At 54.7% G+C, this 25960-nt stretch overlaps 1 protein-coding gene across 1 annotated transcript in view; it reads left to right on the plus strand.

The window, feature by feature from the left end:
- The window catches only part of SHANK3 (SH3 and multiple ankyrin repeat domains 3), a 316192-nt gene that overhangs the window by 163333 nt on the left and 126899 nt on the right, over positions 1–25960 (plus strand). Inside the window, exon 12 of the mRNA XM_068400530.1 lies at positions 16665–16778. Within this exon, the coding sequence (XP_068256631.1) occupies positions 16665–16778 (114 nt within the window). The remainder of the gene's footprint in view (positions 1–16664; positions 16779–25960) is intronic.

Genomic DNA, 25960 nt, shown 5'->3' on the forward strand with positions numbered 1-25960 from the left:
GTCTTTATAGATGATCTAGACGTAGGCTGCCCAGGGAGGTGGTGGAGTCACCATCTCTGGAGGGGTTTAAGAGAAGCCTGGCCATGGCACTTAGTGCCCTGGTCTAGTTGCCATGGTGGTGTCAGGGCAATGGTTGGACTCGATGATCCCAGAGGGCTCTTCCAACCTCATTGATTCTGGGATTCTGTGATCCAGCCCAACCCCTGCCCAAGCAGGGTCACCCAGAGCACGTCGCACAGGGTCGCGTCCAGGCGGGTTTGAATATCTCCAGAGAAGGAGACTCCCCCCTCCCTGGGCAGCCTGTGCCAGGGCTCTGCCACCCTCACAGCAAAGAAGTTCCTCCTCATATTCAGATGGAACTTCCCATGTCTCAGTTTGTGCCCGTTGCCCCTTGTCCTGTCACTGGGCACCACTGAGAAGAGTCTGGCCCCATCCCCTTGACACCCCCCTGAGGTATCTGTGAGCATTGATAAGATCCCCCTCAGTCTGCTCTTCTCCAGCTGAACAGCCCCAGCTCCCTCAGCCTCTCCTCGTAGCAGAGATGCTCCAGCCGTTTCCACTTTGTGCCTCCCAGGCAGACACTGCTGCAGCCTTCAGCTCCTCCTCAGACACCATCTTTGCGATGGGCCTGTCTGGATCCAAAGGCTGTGGCTGCTGTTGCGTTACCCTCTGCTGCTGGCAGATTGGAGAAGGGGGAATGGGTGGTGGTGGGGGTGTTGTATATTAAGCACGATGCACAGCACTTCACTCTTTTTCTTTCCCCCTCCCTTTTATTTGCTGGAATGCCTTCGTAGTCATTCCTCCTGCTGAGCACAGGGGAGGAAGAGAGCGTGGAAGTGTTGCGGGCGGAACTGTGCGTATTGCTGGTGTGTGATGCGGAGGGCATTGACGGGGCCGGTTTTCACTTCAAACCAGCTTTCTTTGGGGCACTTCCAGAAGGCCAGAGGCAGTGGAGTCTGGGCTTCTCCCTCCCTTTCTCCATCTCAATGCGATCAGACGTGCAGAGAACGGATGAGGAGCGGTGATGAATCTGATTGAAGTCTGCAGCACCAGGAGAAGCTCCCAAAGGATTTCCCATCATCTCTGGAGTGCCTCCTTGAAATGAAAGGGGCTGAACACGTACCACCAAGAAGCTTTAGAGCCAGGACCCGACACCAGGCTTGTGGTGAGGTGCCAGTTGCAACCAGTAACAGGGAGGAGTGTCTCTGTGGGAGTCTTGGGTCAGTCCTGGTGGGATCTCCTCAGCGGGTGGAGGAGTTTCTCTGGAGACCTGGGAAGGGGATGGATGGATGTGAGCAAGCTGGAAAGGCTGGATGTGTCTGTGCTCTGTGGAGGGAGGGAAGGAGCGAGCTGGCCCCAGCTGGAGGGGAGATTGCGATGAGGTTGCTGTTGCTGGTGGTGCCTTCACGAGGGAGCAGAAGCTGCAGGACCTCTGGGAGCAGCCTGTGATTCCTGGGCAGGATCCTGCCTGCTGGGAGTGGAGCAGGAGCAGCCCCCTGAGCCCGTCCACAGCAGTGGCCAGCACCAGGTGAAACCGGGAGGTGTGCGAGGCTCAGAGCTCTTTGTGTTTGTAGTCCCTGACGGTACTTGGTGGGGTTTTTGTAGGGATCTTCGCTCTTTTATCACATACAAATTCTTTGCAGCTACAGCAGCTTAACTGCGTTGCGGGAAAAGCCATTGCTTTTGAGGCTTTTGTCGTCTTCTGTCTGCTGGTTTTGCTTGAGGACCCCTAAATTTTTAGTGAAAGAAGCAGCGGGCAGGGGACCCCTGTTCATGCAGTGCTGCTCTTGGCTTGGTACGCTGCTGTCCTGGCCCTGACTTCTCCTCCAGGCGAGAGGCTGCCCGCTCCTTGTGTGAGCCATTCCTCTCCCTGTCCTGGTCACCCTTTGCCGTGTCTTTCCCAGTTGTGCTCTGAGCTCTCTGAGCTGAGGGAGCTGAATTGCACATGGTAGTTGGGATACTCTTCCTTTCCTGATCAGCCCTAACACCTACTTTGGGTTTTGTTGCTGTCAGTCACTGAGCTGTGGCAGTCTACAACTACCTGAAGGGAGGTTGTAGCGCAGTGGGAGTCGGCCTCTTCTCCCAGGCAACCAGCGACAGGACAAGAGGACACAGCCTCAAGCTGCGCCAGGGGAGGGTCAGGTTGGACATGAGGAAGCATTTCTTCTCAGCAAGGGTCATTAGCCATTGGAAGGGGCTGCCCAGGGAGGTGGTGGAGTCCCCATCTCTGAAGGGGTTTAAGACAAGCCTGGCCATGGCACTTAGTGCCCTGGTCTAGTTGCCATGGTGGTGTCAGGGCAATGGTTGGACTCGATGATCCCAGAGGGCTCTTCCAACCTCATTGATTCTGGGATTCTGTGTTCTCACACAAAGATCTGAAGGAAAGGACGGGATCCTCCCCGTGCTCCCGGCCGTCGGCAGCAGCCAGCATCCTGGCAGCGGCCTCACGGGCCTCGCCGGATCTTCATGGCAGGTGTTGGTGAAAGCTCTCGCTCCTCCCCAGCAGCACGGGGTGTCACCACGCGGGACCAGGCTCCCGTAGGGAAGCTCCGAGCCTGGATGAGGAATCGAAGGTGCGCGGGGCTCTCCTGCCCGTCTCCCCGCGTGCCAGCCTGCGGCGTTGGTAGCCCGGCTGGCTGCAGGGCTGTGCCAGCATCCTGGGAGAACGCCTGCTCCGGCTCCTGTCCCGGCGAGGGCTGGGTGTGCTCTGTCTTCATAGTGCTCTGTTGTTCTGTGTGTGCTTTGGCGAGGCCTGGGGAGGAAGGGCACGGTCACACACGCTGCCTCGGGTTTCCCTGCACCGTGGCTGTGGCAGGAGCTGGAATTGGGGGAGTTCCCCTTATCCTGGTGGGTGAGTGGCAGATTTTGAGGATGAGCCGTCCTGCGGGTTTGTTTGGGTGCAGCAGAGCAGCCTGAGCCCTCGGGACAGGTCTGTGGCTGCCAGTCCCGCGGCCCCTGCCCTGCTGGGGCTGCCGCCGGGGCGTTGGGGTGCCTCGGGGGCGCAGAGATTCAGCCCCCCGAGACAGAGAAAACTGTTGTAGGAGAAGCTGCTGGGGGTGCACGCACTGGGGTGCCGGGCACAGTGACTTGTGCCCTGGTTCGTCGGAGTTTTCCAGGGTGGGCTGGGCTGTAGGGAGGATTTGACAGGCCCGGCGGCCCGAGACGTCTCGGGATGGCTCGTCAGGGGAGCTGGGGGAGCTGCCGGGGCTCCGCGGCGCGGGCGGCCTGAACCCCCGAGCAGGGGACGCGTGCTCCAACCGGGCTGCGTGGCCGTGGAAGGGGCACGGGGCCCTGGGGAACCCACTCGGTGTGGAAATGCTGCTGCTGCGAGCAGCCCGTGTGGGGTTAACGTCCCCAGGAGGCAGGGAAGGGAAAGGGGACAGGATCAGCCGAGTTGCTGTTCGGCTCCAGCCATCTGGGCCAGAGCCACCCTGCTCAAGCTTTGCACATCACGTCTCGCAGCTGCTCGCTGGGTAGCAGATCCTGAAGCTCTGCTTAGGCTGAACAGTCCTCATTAACATCTTCAGAATACGTTAATTCCCTTCCTTCCCTATTCCAACCTGCTGACTCTGATTGGCACTATTTTTTACAATAAATGCTTAATTAAAGGCATAATGACTGTATAATGATTGTATTAAAAGCAAGATGATTATAAAAATCAGCTTAGCAGCTGGAGGCTGCGGGGCTGGAATAGCTGGGAGCAGGAATCGGTGCGTGGCGCCGGGGGGGCTGCGCTCACGAGTTGATTACACGCAGCAGCTCCGTTGCCGTTGTGCTCTCGGACCCCCAGCCCCTCGCTCTGGGCACTGTGCAGAGATTCGCTGCAGAAGCACCTTCTGCCTGAAGGAATTTCAGCCTAAACCAGCCGTAGGTGGGGCAGAGGCAGATGTGCCGTTGCTGCAGGTGAGGAGCAGAGCTGTGGCGTGGAGGAAGCTGCAAAACGTGATGCGCTTCTGCGTCAGCACCGGCTGCAGCCGCGGGTCTCTGCTGAGCTCCGAGTCCCACAGACCGGCGAGCCAAGCTCAGGGTCTGGGTCCTCGTCTGCAGGGAGCACCACGGCCCCGTCCAGCACACGGAGCCTGGAGCTCCGGGCTAAGGCCGTGACTGACCGCGTTGCTCCTCAGGCACAGCGACACTGTCCCCAGCCACGGTGAGCTGTGCCAGCTCGCTGAGAGCTCGCCAGGCCCCTCCTGGCCTCGCTGCCTCCTGCTCCTCGCTGGGCCACCGCTGCTGGCGTGTATGGCCAGACCAGGTCCTGCTCTGCCCAGGCACCAGCTCACTCCCTGCTCAGGCAGATCTCGTCCCTGAGGAGTGGCGGGCGTGAAACGTGACAGTTGGGTGCACTGTGATCGACAGCCAGCTAAACGTGAGCCAGCAGTGTGCCCAGGTGGCCAAGAAGGCCAGTGGCATCCTGGCCTCTATCAGGAACAGTGTAGCCAGCCGGTCTGGGGAAGGGATCGTCCCTCTGTACTGGGCACTGGTGAGGCCGCACCTTGAATCCTGTGTCCAGTTGTGGGCCCCGCACTTCAAGAGAGATGTTGAGGTGTTGGAGCGAGTCCAGAGGAGGGCGACCAAGGTGGTGAAGGGTCTGGAGGGTCTGACCTGCGAGGAATGGCTGAGGGAGCTGGGGGTGTTTAGCCTGGAGAAGAGGAGGCTCAGAGGTGACCTTAGTGCAGTCTACAACTACCTGAAGGGAGGTTGTAGCTGGGTGGGAGTCGGCCTCTTCTCCCAGGCAACCAGCGCTAGGACAAGAGGACACAGCCTCAAGCTTGGCCAGGGGAGGTTCAGGTTGGCCATTAGGAAGCATTTCTTCTCAGCAAGGGTCATTAGCCATTGGAAGTGGCTGCCCAGGGAGGTGGTGGAGTCCCCATCTCTGGAGGGGTTTAAGAAAAGCCTGGCCATGGCACTTAGTGCCCTGGTCTAGTTGCCATGGTGGTGTCAGGGCAATGGTTGGACTCGATGAGCCCAGAGGGCTCTTCCAACCTGTTTGATTCTGGGATTGGGCAGCCTTTGCGGTGTGTCCTTTAAGCACTGGTGAGCATAACACGGAACTGGGGTAGAGCAGAAGTGACCCAGGAGAGGGAGCGTGACAAACCCCTGCAGAGCCCGTGGCTTGTCCGCTGTTGGGCCGTGTGCTGTGCTGCAGGGCTGCGCAGGGCCAAGGGCGGCGTGTTCTGGTCTTACCGCTGCTGCGTGGGCTCCTGCCCTGCCCTTCTAACGGCGCTCAGGTGGGTCCCATCTGCTCCTGGAGACTTTTCAGGTCCCCAGGCCTTGAGCTTAATTGCTTTTACCTGCTTTTGACAGTGCCAGGAAAGTTGTGATGTAGTCGGTGACAGATGGTGCAGGCAAGGGTGGTCTGAGCTTTCTGTGCCGTGACAGTTGCCTCTTTGTGCCCGTTCTTCAGGTCATGTTCCCATTCATCCATAACGATCTCATGTCCTCCAGTGCTATATTTGAGCTCTGTGCCACCTCAGATCTCATTTGGACCCAGCTGTGCCTCTGTTCCTCTGCGGTCGCTGGAGCCCCAAACTGAAGGTACAGAAGAGGCAATTCAGAAAGTGCTCCTCAGCCCAGGCTGCTCCTTGTGCTGTGCCTGGTTCGGGGTGTCTCTGTGAAGAGCTGAAGGCTACAGGTTTACTAAAGGATAAACACGTAATATGATGTTCAAGGGCAGTTTTAAAAAAAGTTGCAACCTACTTAAGTGTGCACTGATGAAGCAGTGGTAGGAACAGACGCTGAGAGAAGTTCTTTGTTTCTCGTTGTCCAGAGCTGTGTGCCTCTGAAGTAGGTTACGTCCATCACCGTGCAGGTTGGGTTTGTACCAGAAGATGTGACAGTGGTCCCAGGTGGGAAGCACTGTGTCTCTGCCTGGAAGCGTTCGAGCGCAGGTTGTGCCTGTGGGCAGGAGCTGCGAGGAGGGACTGACACCATCACCCGGTTGTCACCAGCACCGCCATGGGGAGGCTGCGACTCTGCAGAGCTGCTCTGCTCGGGGGGTGTCCCTTCCCTGGCCCCCGAGACAGAGGGGGGTGCAGAGCTGCCACCACAAACCTGGGCCTGGGCTGTCCGACGTGAAGGGCTGTGGGGAACCAGTACTTGCAAACCTCTGCCAGGCCCATCAAGGCTTGTCTGGGTTGGGTTCTTCTGCGCTGGCTCAGCAGCTCGCTCGTCCCTTCCCTGCGCTGGTGGGCCTGAGCTCCCAGGAACAGGGTGGTGGTGGCTTTGCTCCTCACAGCACAGTCCCCAGCAAAGGCAGCGCTTCTGTTTTTATGGACAGAGCTGGGCCGAGCTTGCAGAAGAAGCTCCTGCAGAAAGAACCCAGCACAACCTCCCTGTCCTCAGCGTCAGGCCCAGCTGCACATACTACCAGGCAAGTGGCTGCTGCAGCGTGACTCGGCTCGTTCTTTGGACCACTGTAAAGTTGAATTCTCCCCAGGATTTCATCAGGACCAATGAGGAAACGCCCCACCCCTCTTCTTTCATTTCTAATACAGCAATGAAGCTTTTCCTTCATCTTCATCCTTCTCTGGTTTAAAAATCATTTTGACATGAAGTGCCGTGACTGTGAAACAGCAGGGTGCCAAAAAAGTCATGGCCAACGTCTTGCCCTCTTCCCGTGTAGGAAGCAGATCAAAGCGCCCTGTCCTCAGAGCTGGCTTTAGTTTGGGGTCTCTTTTGTCCCTTCCTCTTGGGATGATTTGCATTTTCTGCCTGACGTGGAAGTCTGTGGTCTGGCCTGCTGAACTGCTGCTTGGCTCTGACACCAGTCCCGCTGGCTTTGCTGGTCTGAAGCTGCTTCAGGAGCACCTTTCCTCAGGAGCCACACGCGTGACCAGGGAACCTTCTCGGCCGGTCCCGTTCAGCACGGCAGGCTGCAGCCTGGGCTCGGGCCAGCACGTGCTGCTGCAGGATTCACTTTTCTCATCCGCTGATAACTATAAATCACACCAACAACTTCATGGGGTCGCTGGAGGCTGCGGTTTGAGCGAGCCAAGGCGAAGGCTGCACGTTGTCGGGCATTTGATGCACCACTCAGTTTCTGTGCCCAGGACTAAAAGCATCTTAAAACCTGCTCCGGTGTGATGGTATTTTTCTACTCTTAAAATTCTTGGTGAGACAATTCAAAAGGCAATTTTTAGGTCTCTTCTGTATGGTCTGAATATTTATACTCTTAACTTACTGTCTTACCCCCTGCTGTGATTCAAGGGAAGAGAAGTTCAGAGACAGGAATTCTTCAGTCTTTATTAATTTGTCTTCTTTATTTGAGGGGGAAATGTTATTCTTCTGCAAGAGAAGAGAAGGCTCAGAGGTGACCTTAGTGCAGTCTACAACTACCTGAAGGGAGGTTGTAGCGCAGTGGGAGTCGGCCTCTTCTCCCAGGCAACCAGCGACAGGACAAGAGGACACAGCCTCAAGCTTCACCAGGGGAGGGTCAGGTTGGACATGAGGAAGCATTTCTTCTCAGCAAGGGTCATTAGCCATTGGAAGGGGCTGCCCAGGGAGGTGGTGGAGTCCCCATCTCTGGAGGGGTTTAAGAAAAGCCTGGCCATGGCACTTAGTGCCCTGGTCTAGTTGCCATGGTGGTGTCAGGGCAATGGTTGGACTCGATGATCCCAGAGGTCTCTTCCAACCTCACTGATTCTGGGATTCTGTGAAAAGCCTCCCCAGGGCGTTTCAGTGGAAGGTTATGGGGCTGGTGGACAAACCATTTTTTGTATTCATCTGGGGGCCCCATGTGAATCTTTCCTCTTTTCCCTAATGACTTCAGCTGCCAACTTGTCTCTCCCTTGGCTTTTTTTTTAAATTAATAAACCCAACTGAAATCTGTTGTTGTGATGAAAGGACCCTGCAACATCTGCCAGATCGATTGTACGCAGTCAGTTTATTAATTTGATGGGGCATTTAAAATCAGCTTTTATAATTGCATTTTGATTCCATAACAAGAAAAGCAGCTGTGCAGAGTGAAGAGCTGGGCTATTGTGGCATGTACTGGGGGCTCGCTGGCTCTAGAAATGCCTCGGGTTTTAGAGCGTGACCCCTCGGGGATCTGTGAACTTCAGCAGGTAGCAGGGTTTGAGAGTCCCCTGGCGCTGGGAGTTAGGAGGGCTGTGGCCTCGTTGTGCTGGTGCTAGAGATCACCCCTTCCCAGGTCTACCAGTCCCAAGACCTGCACGACACGACTGGTGGGCTGCTGCTGGAGGGAGGGTGCTGCTAACGTTTGTTCACGAACGCTCCTGGGATTTGGGCATCAAGAGTGTGAGTAATTGTGCGTTTGAGGATGCGTAGCCGGCGCCTGCGGGGTGTGCTCGGGCGTGCCAGGCTGCGTGGTGCCCTTGGGCAGCGTGATGGGGTGTTGGAGTTCGCAGGGCTCAAGGCAAAGGGTTTAAAGCCCTGTGGAACTTTGCTTGGCTTACCTCCAGTGTTGGCTGTGTCTCGGTACAGACACGGGCAAATTAAATGGGAAGGAGGAGGAACCTTTCCTAGTGTGGGAAAACAATACTAGGAAGAAACGCGGAGCCTGATGAGCTCTGGAGCTCAGTGAAGGTCACAGCACGGTACCGCTGCTCAGAGGAGGGACTTGACCAAAAAATGGGTCAGGTGCTGATGATTTGTCTGAGCTCAGCAACAGTAATTTGCAGCTGACACTGAGCAAAACCGTGCTGTCGGTGTGGTTCTGGCAGCTTCTCTTTTTCTGGGTCCCTGGTAAGGCAGTGGCTCGGCAGTGAAAAACATGACGAGTGTGGTTGAGAGGCCATGCCATCTCCATGTTAGCCCTCAGACAGCTTTGGGTGCTTTGTATCACACCCAGGTTACATGAGAGATTGTCCAGGACGTGGAGGTGTTGCGCAAGCTGAGGCAACGTGTGCTTGTTCGCTGGGAGGTTATTTTGGAATAAACCAGCCCAGAGAGCTGTGTACGACAGAAGTGCCTCTTCCCTCTTGACTGGAGCTTGGATCACGTGTGCAGTGGTGCTGTTCCCATGATGTGCGTCTAGTCTCGGAGTGAGGTCAGGGTACCTGCTCCACTTTTTTTCATTTTGCAGCCTTCTGGAGTTTGTCTTTGCTTGTAACATGTCTTCCAGGGACCATCTCTGCTGGGGTAGGGTTGGATATAGGCTGGAACAAGATCTTAGCAGTGCAGTCGAGTTTATGGCTTCAGCCACACTTCGCAGCTGCGAATTGAAGCTGAAGCCCTGTGGCATATGGACAGCAACAGTGCTGTTAGCACGGGGTCCTAGGTGGTCGTCATCAAGGGTTACCAAGCACTGCAGATATACCGCTTGCAATAATATATCAGGTTTGAGAGAAACACGAACACTGTGTCTGCCTTTCTCCCTCACCATTGAGGGCATCTTTCATGGTCAAGGTGGTTTCAGGATGTCCTTCCCCGTCCGAGTGGTCAGGGAAGGTCTCTGAGAACCAGGTACCCCTCTCTGGGCATCAGCACCCATCTTTGTGTTGCCTGTGGCAGGGGCACGGTGTGATGCCTCTGGGTTTCTGAGATGTGCCTTATCACAGAATCAATGAGGTTGGAAGAGCCCTCTGGGCTCATCGAGTCCAACCATTGCCCTGACACCACCATGGCAACTAGACCAGGGCACTAAGTGCCATGTCCAGTCTTGTCTTAAACCCCTCCAGAGATGGGGACTCCACCACCTCCCTGGGCAGCCCCTTCCAATGGCTAATGACCCTTGCTGAGAAGAAATGCTTCCTAATGTCCAACCTGACCCTCCCCTGGCCAAGCTCGAGGCTGTGTCCTCTTGGCCTGTCGCTGGTTGCCTGGGAGAAGAGGCCGACTCCCACTGCGCTCCAACCTCCCTTCAGGTAGTTGTAGACTGCACTAAGGTCACCTCTGAGTCTTCTCTTCTCCAGGCTAAACAACCCCAGCTCCCTCAGAAGAGGCAGGGCCAGGTCCTGGAGCTGCAGGTTGTGGAGTCAAACAGCACAACAGCTGGCAGTGCAAATATGGGATGCAAAGAGGTGATCTTAAAGAGCTGACGCTGCTGAGCTGATTCTGTAGGTGTGTTTTAAGGGTTAAATGGGATTGAAGTGAGTGGAAAGAACCCAAGGGAAAAAAGATGGCCTTTGGTCAGGACAACTGCCTTGTCATTCGCAGCTGGCCGGGGGCCATAGGCATCATTTCAGTAGGGAATTTTCCACAAGACCTGAAGGATGCTACAGCGGGTTCTCCAAGGGAGAGGTTTGCAGGTACAGTGGAGTGTGTAGGAGGCAGCGTGAAATGGTCTGGAAGACACGTCTGGAGATGAGCAAGGGCTGCGAATGGGGTGGGGGAAAGGAGGGTCACGTCCATGGGAGAACAGCGGTGGAAGGTGGATTTGTGCCTCGAAGGGGAACCAGGAATGTCTGCATTCGGTGGGAGAGTGGAGAGGGAGCCAGCGAGAGAGCCCTCGGGAGTGGCTGAGAGAAAGCCCAGGGGATTTCAGCAGCTGCTGCGGGCTTTTCCTCCAGGGTCCTGCGGCAGGAGGTTAAAGGCTTCTTGCAGGCAAACCCAGCTCGAGAACATGGCGGTCACTTGGGCTTCTTTGTTCAGGCCGTGGGGCAACCAGCAGCACGGCACTGGGAGAGAGCGGTGGGGCTTGGCTGGCCGAGGCCGGGCAGCCGGAGGTGATTAGCTGTGACTTCCTTCATTAAGGAAGTTTTTCCCGGTGTGTCTTGTTTGTTAATTCCTTCAAAGCACGTTTAAGCATTTCGTGTGCGCATCCCACCGTGACTCGGTGTATGCCTCATTACCATGTTTATAGCCATCCAAATTACCGGTGACCTTCAGAGCTGACGGCTGCGTGTGCGAGTCGCCCAGCTCGCACCGGTGATTTGTAGGCCTCAACAGACCGTTTATTTCTCTCCTCCTGTCAGCACCAGCTTTTTCTTGACCGCTGCGGTGTTGCCCACTCAGTCTAAAGCCCCCGTGGGAGGGGAGGGCTGTCACAGGAGAGCTGGGCCTGACTTTGCAGAAGAGAGTGAAACGGGGGTTTGGAGCGACTTGTGAGGAGAGGCTGAGAGACGGCATCCACGTGTCGAGTCAGGCCCTGCTGAAGTCCAGCTGAACCCAAGCTGCTGCCTTGAGTGCCAGGCATGAATCGCTGTAGCCTCAGAGCTCCTTGGCACCCGTCTGCTCCTCTCCCTGCCAGCCCAAAGCTCACGCTCTCTGTACCTCATTTCTGAAGAGGTTTTGCATGGTTATACAGCAAGAAAAAGTTGAATGAGCTGACTGAGGGTGAGGTACCTGCGTTCTTCACCTCAGCCTTCACTGGCAAAACCAGCCTTCAGCAATCCCAGGTCCTGGAGACCGGCAGGGCAGTCCAGGGCAAGGCAGGCGTACCCTCAGGGGAGGAGGATCAGGTTGGGGAACATTCAAACAAATGGGACATACACGAGTCCATGGGCCTGATGAGATATACCGGTGAGTGCTGAGGGAGCTGGCTGGTGGCTTTGCCAGGCCGCTCTCCATCATCTTTGAAAGGTTGTGGTGGTCAGGAGAGGTTCCTGATGACTGGAAGAAAGCAAATGTCGCTCCTGTTTTCAAGAAGAGTAAGGAGGGGAGAGTGTGGGGAACTCCAGGCTGGTCAGTCTCATCTTGATCCCTGGGAAGGTGTTGGAGCAGCTAACCCTGGAAACCATTTCCAAGCACACGAAGGGCATGATGGTGATTGGGAGTAGCCAGCCTGGATTTGTGAAGGGGGAACCCTGCCTAACCAAGCTGAGAGCCTCCTGCGGTGAGGTGGTGGCTTGTTGGGTGAGGGGAGAGCTGTGGATGTCGTTTGTCTTGACTTGAGCAAGGTTTTTATGTTGTCTCGTGTAACATCCTCAGAGACGAACTGGTGAAATATGGACAACTTTAGATTTTCCCTTTCATTAGCCTTGACTCAGTTTGCTGTTACATTAAAATCTGTGTTCGGCTTGATGCCAGACAGGCTGAGACTTCAGTCCTTCCAGTCCTCAAGAAGTAGGAAATCGTAAAAAGGAGTACGGTGGTATTGAAGAGCCAAGCACAGCAGTACAAGAACAGAAGGCTCTGGAGAGCTGGATGAGCTCTCCTCCACGAAGGGCTGGTTTGGAAGTTGGAAATACAAAGTACTAGAAAAAGGAAGTTTTCCACTGGGAAGTGTTAGCAGAGCTTGTAAAGCACGGCCGAGAGCAGTGGGAATTGAGGTACAGGATTTGGGTCTGTTCCAGACCATGACAGCATCATAACCTTTGGAGAGCAGGAGCATTTGCATCTCAAGAAGAGATCTAGAGAAGAGACTGAAATGAGTCTCCTGTCTTGTGGATCAGGCTGGCTCGCTTGTTTGTTTTTCCCTTGCTTCCTCTGGGACTGATGCCTCGGTACAGGCAGTCGTGAAGTTCCTCTTCGCTGGGGCACTTGCTTTGGCTGGCATGGAGCAGTGCTTAATTTATTAATAACCCTGGTGTTTGGATTAGTGACATGTGGGCACTATGTGATGGGTGCAGGGATCAATCCGATAGTGCTGTGCGGTGCTAGGCGGGAGCTGAACTGGAAGGGCAGCAGCACGTGGTAGAGTGTGGATGTGCCTTCTGCCAGTCAGGATATCAAATACCGTAGTAATTCATGTGTTTATTTGTTAACTAATTAAAAAAAAGAGTTGTCCATTCAGTTACCAGCAAGGGAAATCCCAGCCTGGCAGCAGGACCTTGGTCCGTGTCGGGGATAAGGTGTGCTGCCGTGTGCGTAAGCGAACACTCTTTTTTCCTGAGCTGAAAATCCCATAAATCTGCTACCCGGGAGTTAGGCCACGTGCTGTGCTCCCACCCTGGCCCTCGTCCGCCTCACCCGGGCAGGACGGCTTTCCCTTCAGCCCTGCACAGCACCCAGGGCCGGGGGCAAACGCCTGGGCGCAGCAGGAGCTGGTTCCCCAGAGGTGTTGGCCTCCATGGACCTCCCGAGGGCACAAGGACTGCCCCATGGTCGGGGCCGCTGGTATTTTGGATCGAGACAGGAAAAGAGAAACCATTTTCCGCAGAGGTCTGACTAGGAAGGCACCACTGCGCTAATGAGGAGAGCTAATTACCCAGCGATGTGTGTAGAGATTGCCAGCTGGGGCAGGAAGGGTGCGGTGGCATGCGTGGAGCCTGGGTGCTGCAGGAGGTGCAGGGAGGGACCCGGGGGCAGCAGGGTGACACGGAGGTGACGGGCAGCAGTGTGGCCATGTGAGCCGTGCTGTGGGGAAGCAGAGGCATCCAGGAGGGAGGAGGGGAACATGCCAGCCTCCCTGGCCCCGTACGGCCGTCGGGGCAGATGCCTCACCATGTGTCAGCTGTGGGTGGAAGTGCCTTCGTGGGAGGTAAGCTGGGAGGACGGCTGTTTGGGAGCGGGGGCTCACCCTTCCAAACCGGGTGGGTTTGTGCATTCTGCGGGGCGCCCAGCCCCTTCTGAGGTGGTGGGTAAAGCAGTGAGGAGCGATGGGATGCTGGGAGTTGTGCAGGATCCTTGTGCTCTGGTGAAGAGCATCTGGGCAAGAACAACCCCATGTACCAGTACAAGTTGGGGACAGACCTGTTGGAGAGCAGCACAGGGGAAAGGGACCTGGGGGTCCTAGTGGACAGCAGGATGACCATGAGCCAGCAGTGTGCCCTTGTGGCCAAGAAGGCCAATGGCATCCTGGGGTGTATTAGAAGGGGTGTGGTCAGCAGGTCGAGAGAGGTTCTCCTCCCCCTCTACTCTGCCCTGGTGAGGCCGCATCTGGAGTATTGTGTCCAGTTCTGGGCCCCTCAGTTCAAGAAGGACAGGGAACTGGTAGAGAGAGTCCAGCGCAGAGCCACGGAGATGGTTAAGGGGGTGGAACATCTCCCTTCTGAGGAGAGGCTGAGGGAGCTGGGTCTCTTTAGCTTGGAGAAGAGGAGACTGAGGGGTGACCTCATTAATGTTTATAAATATGTAAAGGGCAAGTGTCACGAGGATGGAGCCAGGCTCTTCTCAGTGACATCCCTTGACAGGACAAGGGGCAATGGGTGCAAGCTGGAACCCAGGAGGTTCCACTTAAATTTGAGGAAAAACTTCTTTACGGTGAGGGTGACCGAACACTGGCACAGGCTGCCCAGAGAGGGTGTGGAGTCTCCTTCTCTGGAGACATTCAAAACCCACCTGGACGCGTTCCTGTGTGACATGATCTAGGTAATCCTGCTCCGGCAGGGGGATTGGACTAGATGATCTTTCGAGGTCCCTTCCAATCCCTGACATTCTGTGATTCTGTGAAGAGAGCAGTAGCTGCTGTTCGTGTGCCTCCGACACCGCGCACAGCCGTAGGATACTTGCGTAGCCTCGTGGTGCAAATTTTATTATTATCAAAGCGTTTATCTCAAGCTATTCCTCCTGAGGATCAAAGATCCAGATGCTGAGGATCATGTCGTACCAGTGGTCTCATTTGGTTGGCGGTTTCTTGCAGCTAGAGCTGAAGAGCTGCTGATCACCTCTGTTCCTGCTGTGCGGCTGCAGCGCAGCCTTCGGGGAAGGAGACAGGAAGGTTTCCCTGGGCTCGCTCACCCCTGTCATCCCGTTGCCAAAGGGCCTTTTCAGTAATCAATCGGCCACGGGAGGTTCCTCATCTTCTATGGGGTCTCCCTGACGGTTGGGGGGAGCACCCAGCAGCCCCAAGGTCACTGCCTCTGTGCTGGGGCAGGTCCTGAGACTTGTCTGCAGAGCTGTGGTCTCTCCCTCTGGGAGAGGCAGGTCCCCCTTTAACTGTCACGTTCACTGAGCGCGTTTCAGATCGTCGGCGAGCTTGAAAGGGAGACGGCGCTTCTGCTGGCCAAGCCACAAGGTTAAGTTGTGAGTACAAAGTTAGAGAAACAGCCATAGGAAAAAAGCATAAGATGAGATGACGTAAGTTTAAAGTAGACCCGACGTCGGCCTTTTCCTTCGCCTTCTGTCCAGGGATTTGTTGAGGAGCTTCAGAATCCAGTTTAGTGTCCCCCCTCTGTACTGAGGGGTCTTATAACAGCTCCTGAAGTTCCAGAGCAAGTCCCAATTTCCCCACGTCTCTGTGCTAGTCGGGGGATCTCTTGATGCGGTGGGCTTGTTTTCAAGACCATGTTATCCAGATGATGCCGAGGGAATGCCTTTGAGATCGTTGACAGCAGGGACCCCAGGATGCTGACTCTGATGTCAGATGACTTGCCGTTACAAATGCTACACGTCATGTTTTCCAAAGGGTGCGTCAAAAGCTTCTCGCTTCCAGGCGATGTGCAGCAGTTTCTCTCAGTCTATAGCATTTTATAGACTACATCCGACACGTTCATTCACGATCTGTTCCAGAGAGCACCGTGTTACAACGAGTTAGGAGAGCGTTGTGAGCCCTGGTAACCTGAAAACGTGTAACTGCTCTCCTTCTCCGCTTGCTTGGGTCAGGGTGGTGCAATTAATTGGCTTCGTAAGTGCTTGAATTCAAGTGGGAGGTGCACATCAGCCATCTTCTGGATAAAACAGGGGTAATGTCTGGGCACTCTGGGTGTAATGGATCAATGGGGAACATCCAGAAAGCCCGGTAATGATTCTCGCCTCCCTTTTTTCTCTCTTGCATTGGGCACGTTTTTGTTCTCTCGGGTGCTCTGGGAATGACAGTTGGTTTCTCTGTGGCCATAGGAAATGTAATGGTCACATCTGATGCGTTTTTAAATGTCCCCAGACAATCCAGATCTTCCTTGCAGAGCCTGCCGGCGTAAGGTGTGGGGGGTCCAGCTGCAGGGAACTCGGAGGTGACAGCTGACATCAAACATACATTTACTGGCAGTGGTTTTCACAGCAGAATCCTCAGACTGTTTCGTAACCCCGAACTGTGCTCCTAGTCTGCTTTGGGCCCCAGGTCATGTTTCAGGTGGAAAAAGTGCTGGGTTTGTCTGTAGCTCTTCAGCAGTTTGTGTCCTGGCTACCCCCAAGCCTCCCTTTGCAGCCGGCGGTTGGTGAGGACTTCAAGCTGGTCGTTCCCTGGTTTAATGAGGACGCTCCTGATGTGATTCTCCATTAAAATCTCCTTGACTCTGAATTCATTTGCTCTTCAGAGCACATTTCTGTACTTCCTTTCTGTTTCTCTAAGCTTTGAGCAAGGAAAAACAAGGCTTAATGGGTTGGGAGAATTTTGCTGTGACAGTGAAGTACCTTCCTGTTTGCTGTGTCATTCAGAGTGAAACAGCTCTGGGTTTTTTGGACACGGGCCAGGCAGGACACCCCAGTTCTCAGAGGGATTGTGTTGTCACCTTGGCCAATTTCTTTCCCGCTCTGCATCTCCCTTTCCTTAGGGGGCTGTGGTTTCTGTGTTGCCCTGAGGATGTCAGAAGTTACAGCAGCGTGTTCCCAGGAAATGGCTTTACAAAGCCCGCGTTACGTCTGGGTCCCCCGTTAACAATCCTGTTTACAAAGACAGATACTACCCATTTGCTGTTTCATTTTCGAAGGCCGTGGCTGCATGAAGGCCATTGTCTGCACTGTCTCTCTTCTGCACACGGGTGAAAGAAGCTTTTGAAGGCTTCTTGAGGAGCTTTCTTCCTCCAGACCACACCTGACCCCAGACAGTTTTTCTGTGCTCTGCCCTTTTGTGTTGCCGCTGCGTTAACACTATACAGTGGCCATCATCGTGGCCTCCCTTCGGGGAGCCCTGCTCGTTCTCACACGCTGTTTGTTTCTCCCCGCAGTGCTGAGCATCGGCGAAGGTGGCTTTTGGGAAGGAACCGTGAAAGGCAGGACTGGCTGGTTCCCGGCAGAATGTGTGGAGGAGGTGCAGATGCGACAGTATGATCCACGGCAAGGTAAGCTGTTTGCTTAGACTCGCCTGTCTCTCAGCAGACACAACTCCCCAGCCCTGGAGATTAGAACTATTCACTGTAAATTCCTCTCCGTCTCTGCCCGTTCTTTGCAGCGGGCGCTGGGTGCGTCTGAGGAATTGTACTGCTCAAGGTGCTAGTGGTTGTTTCTGAGTGCGTTGGCATCCTGTAGTAGAGACGCTGGTCCTTAAGTGTGTGGTGCTGTGGTGAGGAGAGCAATCATGGGGCCCTGCTGTGGAGATGGCTGCAGTGGCAGCGTCTGCAGCAACAGTGAGTGATGGAGCAAGAGAGTGACTGTTGACTCGAACCTCCAACCCCACAGTACGTTTTAGGAGGCTTCAAAAGAAAACAGTAATTTCATGTGTTTATTCCAGTCCAACAGAAAATATTCCAAGCGGCTGTGACTCAGCCCTGGCACTCCTGACCCTGCGTCTCCAGTGCCAGCCACCACCCAACAGGAGTTTGCTGTTCCTGGAGGACAGCAGTGTCAGGAGGAGCTGCGGGTTGTGTGTGCCAAACAGTGTGGTGTTCTTGGAGGCCACCGTGGCTTAGTGGGTCTCCTGCTGTTGTGGGCTGTGTCACCACAGCTTGCCCCTTGTCCGTGGCAGCTGCCCGGGCAGCGTTCCTCCCCCAGCCTGAGGACGGGGTGGGGGGCACTTCTGGCAAGCCTGAACTTGTCCCAGTGTAAAGCAACTGGAGAGAACATCTGGATTTTTTTTTTTACATGTGTTACTTAGGAGAGAAGTGACCCTGATTTGACAGATTCAGTGACGTTCACTTTGCATATTAAATGAGCTTTAAAATTCACACAGCTGGATTCTGGGAAGTGAGAGTTAAAGCTTGTGAACTCAGCTGGACTCTGGGACCGTTAAAAGTGAAGCAAATGTGTTTCTGTTGTGCTGATGGAAAACGCTTGGCGACAGTGAAGACTCGAATGGGATATTCCTCCTTTTTCAGGAGTGATTAGGGCTGATGAGTTGGGACTTCCACTGAGAAGGCTCCACCTTCCTGCCTCTCGTGCTGCTTTGGAGCTGCACTCTGGAGCCGTTTCAGTGTGCAGGGGCTGTTTGCCTCGTCCTTTTGTGATGCTAAAGAAAAAAGAGAATAGACCAGTCGACGTGGTTTGTAAGCCCTTCCTGTATGTAGGAGTTCGTGTTTGCTGGGTGCTTTCTTGGCGGGTGTTACGTGTTTGGGTTGCGTTGAAGTTGTGTCGTACAACGTGAAAACCAGCTGGTGCTCAGGCACTGAAGCTGGAGCAGAGGTATGAGCAGTTTCCTCCAGCTGTCCATGTTGTTTAGTTGTTGGCATGTCCCCCGGTGTGGTTTTGGCTTTTGCTTTTACTTTTCCAGACAAAGCTTGGGCACAGTTTTCAGGTACAGACGGTTTCCAGAAGGTGGTTTGGATAAGGCCGTGATGTTTTGTGCACAGAAGGTTTAGCTGTATGAACATGGTGTTGCTTGGCCACTTCTCATCAAGATCAAAGAAAAGTGTCTGTCTATCTGCTGAGTTTAGGTATAGCCTGACAGCTGACTGGGCTGTGCGCTGGTGAAGAGGTTTTGGCCTGGCTGTGCTTTGCTGGGGAACAAAACCACATCAGACTTGCAGACATCTCCAACTGTGTTTATCGATTGAGGAAAGTGGCGGGGTCGCATGGCAGATACCAGACTAGACTCTTCTTGGAACACATTGAAGATGGCTGTGACAAGGATGAGAGCAGCTCAGGAAATCTGTTGTGATCTTAATTGAAATTCAGAGCGCGCAACTTTCAGGGTTGACATTTTGGAGATGTATTAGGATGTTCCTTTAACCTGCATGTATTTTCAGGCTTTGAGGGAAAAGGCCAGGAGCTGCATATTGATCTGCCTAAATGAGCCAGGTTCTTCTCCAGAGGTGCCTCTGGGTCAGCACTTCCCTCCCAGGTCCCAGCTTGTAGACGCTGCAGAGCTTGTTGACCCCGAGGGAAGATGTCCTGTTGCCCACATCTGTTACAGGCCCCAAGGGAGAAACTTAAGTTTCTGACTTCCCAGTGAGGGTCTCCTTAGATATCTCCTGTCTGTGGAACTGACATCCTTTGGAGCCTAAACAGAGTTTCTTTGGTAAATAACTCAAACTTTCTGTATGTTCAAAATTTATTTCTTCTGGCCCTGCTGAGTCAGAGACCTCTGCTTTTGCCCATCTTCCCACAGAGATGATCCTTCTTCTATCATCCCGATATCCCAAGAGGAGGTCCAAATTCTAGTTATCATAGAATCACAGAACCGTTTGGGTTGGGAAGGACCTTTAAGATCATCGAGTCCACCCGTTAGCCCAGCACTGCCAAGGCCACCACTAACCATGTCCCTCAGCACCACATCTACACGGCTTTTAAATCCCCCCAGGGATGGGGACTCCACCACTGCCCTGGGCAGCCTGTGCCAGCACTTGACAACCCTTTGGGGAAGAAATTGTCCCTGATCTCCAATCTAAACCTCCCCTGGCACAACTTGAGGCCGGTTCCTCTCATCCCATCACTTGTTACCTGGGAGAAGAGACCAACCCCCCTCGCTACACCCTCCTTTCAGGCAGTTGTAGGGAGCGAGAAGGTCTCCCCTCAGCCTCCTTTTCTCCAGGCTAAACCCCCCCAGGTCCCTCAGCCGCTCCCATCACACTTGTGCTCCAGACCCTTCCCCAGCCCCGTTGCCCTTCTCTGGACTCGCTCCAGCACCTCAAGGTCTTTCTTGTCTTGAGGGGCCCAAAACTGCACCCAGGATTCGAGGTGCGGCCTCACCAGTGCCAAGCACAGGGGGACGATCCCTGCCCTGGTCCTGCTGGCCACACTAGTGCTGATACAAGCCAGGATGCTGGTGGCCTTCTTGGCCACCTGGGCACGCTGCTGGCTCATATCCAGCCACCATCGACCAACACCCCCAGGTCCTTTCCTCCAGGCACTTTCCAGCCCCTCTCCCCCAGCCTGTAGCAGTGCGGGGGGTTGTTGTGCCCCAAGTGCAGGACCCGGCACTTGGGCTTGTTGACCCTCACACAGTGGCCTCGGCCCATCGCTCCAGCCTGTCCAGACCCCTCTGCAGACCCTTCCTGCCCTCCAGCACATCAACACTCCCACCCAGCTTGGTGTCGTCTGCGAACTCACTGAGGGTGCACTCGATCCCCTCGTCCAGATCATAGATAAAGATATTGAACAGAACTGGCCCCAGCACTGAGCCCTGGGGACACCACTAGTGACCGGCCACCAGCTGGAGTTAACTCCATCACCACAACTCTTTGGGCTCGGCCATCCAGGCAGTTTTTACCCAGCAAAGTGTGCGCCCGTCCAAGCCGTGAGCAGCCAGATTCTTCGGGAGAATTGTCTGGGAAATGGTTTCAAAGCTCGAGTCCTCTCAGATCTCAAGCTGCAGCTGTGATTGCACACAGGAATGTGTGTCCCTGAGCAGAGGCACTAGTGGAGCTTTGGACCAGAGGGACTGTGCTCCCACTCCCGCTTGTCGAGCAGCCACTTGGAGCTTCATTCATGCTTGCTGAGGTGCTGCAGGATGTCACCAGGGGATGTGACAGGTACCAGGGGTGGGCAGCACTCGTACAAGTACCCAAGAGACTGCAGGTCTATCTCCAGGTGGTGGAGGAAGATGGTCTTTCACGGTGTGAATGCATGTAGGGCTCTGACTGCAATTAAACAGAGAAAGAGCTGCTTTGTCAGTGACCATTTTTCGGCATGTCCAGCCCATAGGTATGTCACCTCCCATTCTCCTTCCTCTCCTCCTCAGCGTGTCCCCAAGGACAATGTAGTTCAGGGTTTACAGAGCTCCAGGTCACTGACAGGCATCGTCAGGGAAGGAGACACGTGCCCCTGTAGCTTGTGCCGGGGCTAAAGCCCTTTGCCTGGAGCGTTGATGCCCCCGGCCCAGGCTCCCAGTGCTGCTGGTGACCAGTGAGATCAGGCTGAGGCATGTGGGCTACAAAGGCCAGCTCGTGAGTGCAGAGGGGAGGGAGCTGAGCCAAGCGATGGGTGAGTCCAACAGCTGTTGTGGGCGAGAACAAGCCAGAGCAGCACGTGTGTGCTCTGAGGAAAGGTGGAGACACGGGAAAGCTTTTACATTGCTTTAGACAACGATGGTGTGAGATATCCTGGTAAGAGGGTGTAGATTTTTATATTTGATAAAGAAAACAAATGCAGTGAAGTAAATGGAATTGACTGTCTTCAGTGAGTTAAAATAAAGTGGAATTTTGAGTGAATATTTTAAGTCACAACTGCAAAACCCTGCCCCAACGTGTATTCCTGGCAACAGAGAAATCTTGCAGGTAAGGAATCCCCAAGTGGTTGTCCCCGGCCCTCTAGGAACAAGCAAAGCTCTCAAAGAACAAAGACAAGGATTCATCTGCAAAAAAAACCCCAATCTGTATCATCAGGGGGATCCGAAATCCTAAATGTAAGATGCAACTTGCCAAAAACTCAGCTGAGGTAGACCTTGGGAATGTTGAGAGGAGTAATAGTAGATTCTTTGGCTGTACAAATAAAAGAGTGAGGCAGGAGGATGCAGAGCTATTAAGCAATGAGGCTGAGGTAAGACCAAAGCTAATTGGATGAAGGTCTAACTCTGCCAGAACAGTTCCTGGTCAATACGGGCACGATGGTGGGTGGGCAGGCGATGGCAGGGCTGATGCTGCCAGCTGGGGAGAACAGTGTCAGGGCCCTCAGGGCACTAATATGTCTCAGTGTCCCTGGCCAGCTTCACCTGGGCTCTCCTCCCAGACCAGCAGTCCCAGGAGCTCTGTGGCTCTGTGGCTTTCAGTCCCTGCCTGAACTCCACTGGAGAAGTCCTGGTTTCTGGTTCAGTCATGGTCATGCCCGTGGCTGGTGTTGAACCCTCTTGATCCAGACCCTGACCCATGGGCTGATTTCCCAGCTTGACCTCAGACCTGCCTCATGACTGTGGACCTGCCCAGTGATCATTAGACCTGGCCTTAACCCCGACCTGCAGATTGGCTTCCTGGCTTCTCTTGAGACCTGCCCCACCGCTGTGCTACTGCCTCATGAGCTGGACTCCTGCCTGGACCTGGCCACCACCTCTGGGTCTGTCCTGCTGGCCTTGCTTGAGTCGTGGCCAGCAAGGCCTCTGCCCTGCCAGCTGGGGGTTCTCCTGGGTGCCTGGCCCACCTCCCTTTGGGGCAGCCCTGCCCTTGCAGCAAACAAATGACTCCAGCATTCTGGAAAATAATAGGGAAAAATACCTGCACATTACAGAATCACAGAGTCAGTGAGGTTGGAAGAGCCCTCTGGGCTCATCGAGTCCAACCATTGCCCTGACACCACCATGGCAACTAGACCAGGGCACTAAGTGCCATGGCCAGGCTTTTCTTAAACCCCTCCAGAGATGGGGACTCCACCACCTCCCTGGGCAGCCCCTTCCAATGGCTAATGACCCTTGCTGAGAAGAAATGCTTCCTAATGTCCAACCTGAAGGTTTCAGCCAAGGTTTCAGTGAGGTGGCAGTGACCCATGTGTGTGGGAGCGCTCTGGGCAGCCCCAGTTCAGGTGCTCTGAGTTCACTGGTACAGGAGTGTTTAAAACAGATTTTGAGGGAAGAGAAAGATGGAGGAAGATGGGAAGAGGGTAGGACAGAACGGTGTTTATCCAGGAATGTTTTTGTGCTAAAGGAGATTGATTGACTGTGTTGGCCAAGGAGATGCCGTTGTTGCAGCTTGCTTGGATTTCAGGACAGTGTCACGTGGGAAATTATTAGTAAAGTTGGAGGAAATGTGGGGGAGCACTGGAAATTTGTCATCTGTCACTAGGTGATTAACGATTTCACCTCTTAAATGCTTTCACTAATAGCTGTGACCAAAAGAAAACTGAAATGTGCTGCTGTTGTTTCCTTGTGACATCTTATGTTACACACCAACATTTCACTTCTTGGAAGAACAAGAGGAGGCACGTTAGTGGTTCAGGAGGTGACTGTGGCATCGTGTGTCTGTGAGCGAGGCAGGCGTGAGCCTGGGACGGCTCGTACGAGGCATTTCCAGTATGAGGGAGGTGTTGGTGACAGGACGAGGGGGAACGGTTTTAAACTGCAAGAGGGGAGATTGAGATGAGATCTGAGGAAGAAATTCTTTGGTGTGAGGGTGGTGAGAGCCTGGCCCAGGTTGCCCAGAGCAGCTGTGGCTGCCCCCTCCCTGGCAGTGTTCAAGGGCAGGTTGGATGGGGCTGGGAGCAACCTGGTGTGGTGGAAGGTGTCCCTGCCCGTGGCAGGGGGATGGAGCTGGATGGGCTTTAAGGTCTCTTCCACCCCAAACCATCCTGTGAGGCTGTGATTAGTGCTACGGCGCAAGGAGCTGTTAACACCTGGTCTGGAATTGATTGTCATTCTGATCACTGTCTGCAGGAAACTGGAGTCACACCAGTCTTGTTCTCCTCTGGTGCACGCACTTGCTGTTGGGAGCTCTGCTGCTCTAAGAAGAGAAATTCAAACTGTGGGCAGCCTCCGCGTGCTCGGTGAGGAACCGCAGCCTCGGTGGTGGGATCCCTTCTTGGACGGGAATTGAGTAACGGCTTGTAGGGCCGGGGCTCTGTGCGTGCAAGCTTGGCACGTACAAACCTCAGTGGTATCATCAGGGAGTGTTTGCAATATATGAAATTAAATATGAGTGTTATTTGTTCAGGACCCAGCTTGTCAGTTGTTGGCCAACTTTCTGCTGAAGCTGGCACCGGTATGGCTGCGCCTCCGCTTTGAGCACAACTCATTCTCGCCTTGGGTTAATTACAGAGTAGTCCTGAGTCTGTGGTCCAGGGAAGTGTTGGGAGAAAGACCTACAGCTTTGGTTAAAATTGCAGAGGAATGTTTGGTAGCTGTAGTCAAGACAAAATAGGTGTTTGGAAGAGACTGTAGGCACTGTAAAATGGACAATGACATATACCTTGAGATGTGGCCATCCCGTGGTAGTGTCAGCATCCAGTTTGGGCTCACTTCACCCTGAGCTATTGTCTCTCTCTCCCTGACCCTCACCCCAGGGCGTTTTTCAAAATCGCCTTTTGCAGCAGATCCTGACGGTCTCTCCACCTGATTTCCGTGGTGGGACGGACCTTGCCTGCCGTACGGAGCTCACTGATCTCTCAGGAGGCGACACACGGAAATTAAAGGACAAGTTTGGGTGGGTGAAGCAGAATGTGCCTCGTGCTCCGATGCGTGTGTGCGAGCAGCCTGTTGTCACAGTAACTCATCCGTGGACCGAGAGAAGGTGTGAGAATGGCGCAGAAGCTCCCCCGTGCACGGCGAGCCTGGAACCTGGCCTTGGCAGAGATCCAGGGCTGGTGGGTATCACCTTGCTACTATTTGCCTCTCAAGTTGTGTTTCCTTGGAGAGACGCTGTACTGTCTCCTCGATGGGAAACGGTCTGTGCTCTTCATCTGCTTCCACGGACAAACCTGCCTTTGGGGAGGGAAATGCAGGGAAGGTCTTTGCAGGCTTAGTTAGGCTGCGTCTGACCGGGTGGGCTGAGGAGCACGTGCAGACATACGAGGTCTGGGGTTTCGTGGCTGCTCCCCCACCGTTCGGGGACGCACAGCTGTTCCCTCCCCCTGAAGCAGCCGAGACTGGGATGCTCTGGCAGCATCCCAGGAGGGGGGTGTGCTGCGGGTGTGCTGGCTCTGGGTGGGGGCTCTCGAGGGGTGGGCAGGTCTTCAGCACTGGGGCATGCAGGGGCACAGAGCAGGAAGGTGCCGACGCTGGCTGTGGTGGGGCCGTGGAGAGCGTGTTGTGGGAGGCTGGGACCGACGAGGAGCTACGGCTGATCCTGGGTGTGCAATAACCGTGGCACGAGTATCTTCTTTGTCGGATCTTTTCCGCGTTGTCTTGCTTTGATTCCTGTGGAAGGACGTGGGAGGCAGCAGCCTCCAGGGAACCGTCTGTTTTGCGTGGCAGAGACCTCTCCGTGCTGCTCCCCGTCTGCCCATTTAGTTGTGGCAAGGTTTCCAGTTGTTTTCCATCCTCAGTGTCTCCGTTACTGGCACATGGCGTCTAAATTCCTAACACAGTCCATGGGTTGTGGAAAAAGGGCCAGGCCACTTGGGAGGAATGAGGAAGGTTGTCAGAGTGTGCGGGGATGCGACGAGGAAGTCTAAGGCTCACTGGGAATTAAATCTGGCAAGGGATGTCAAGGACAACAAGAAGGGCTTCTTCAAGTGCATCAGCAGCAAAGGGAACACTGCTGTTTAACTTCTTCATCAGTGACCTGGGCGAAGGGACAGAGCGTCCCCTCAGCCAGTTTGCTGGTGACACCAAAGTAGGGAGGAGTGGCCGATACCCCGTAAGGCCGTGCTGCCATTAGCAAGACCTGGCCAGGCTGGAGAGCTGGGGGAGAGGAACCTCATGGAGTTCAACAAGGGCAAGTGTAGGGTCCTGCACCTGGGGAGGAATAACCCCATGCACCAGTACAGGCTGGGGGCTGATCTACTGGAGAGCAGCTCTGCAGAGAAGGACCTGGGAGTTCTGGTGGACAACAAGTTCCCCATGAGCCAGCAATGTGCCCTTGGGGCCAGGAAGGCCAGTGGTGTCCTGGGGTGCGTGAGGAAGAGTGTGGGCAGCAGGTCGAGGGAGGTTCTCCTGCCCCTCTACACGGCCCTGGTGAGGCCACATCTGGAGTAACTGTGTGCAGTTCTGGGCCCCCCAGTTCAAGAAAGACCAGGAACTACTGGAGAGAGTCCAGCGGAGGGTACGGAGATGGTCAGAGGGCTGGAGCATCTCTGCTGCGAGGAGAGGCTGAGGGAGCTGGGGCTGTTCAGCTGGAGAAGAGCAGACTGAGGGGGGATCTTATCAATGCTCACAGATACCTGAGGGGTGGGTGTCAAGGGGATGGGGCCAGACTCTTCTCAGTGGTGCCCAGCGACAGGACAAGGGGCAACGGGCACAAGCTGAAACACGGGAAGTTCCATCTGAATATGAGGAGGAACTTCTTTGGTGTGAGGGTGGCAGAGCCCTGGGACAGGCTGCCCAGGGAGGGGGGAGTCTCCTTCTCTGGAGATATTCAAACCCGCCTGGATGTGACCCTGTGCGACGTGCTGTGGGTGACCCTGCTTGGGCAGGGGTTGGGCTGGATGATCTCCAGAGGGCCCTTCCAACCCCAGCCACTCTGGGATTCATTCTGTGATACATGAAATCATGTTAACGAGTTCCTAGTGG

This window comes from Nyctibius grandis, chromosome 5, assembly GCF_013368605.1.
Source record: "Nyctibius grandis isolate bNycGra1 chromosome 5, bNycGra1.pri, whole genome shotgun sequence".
Lineage (NCBI taxonomy): Eukaryota > Metazoa > Chordata > Aves > Nyctibiiformes > Nyctibiidae > Nyctibius > Nyctibius grandis.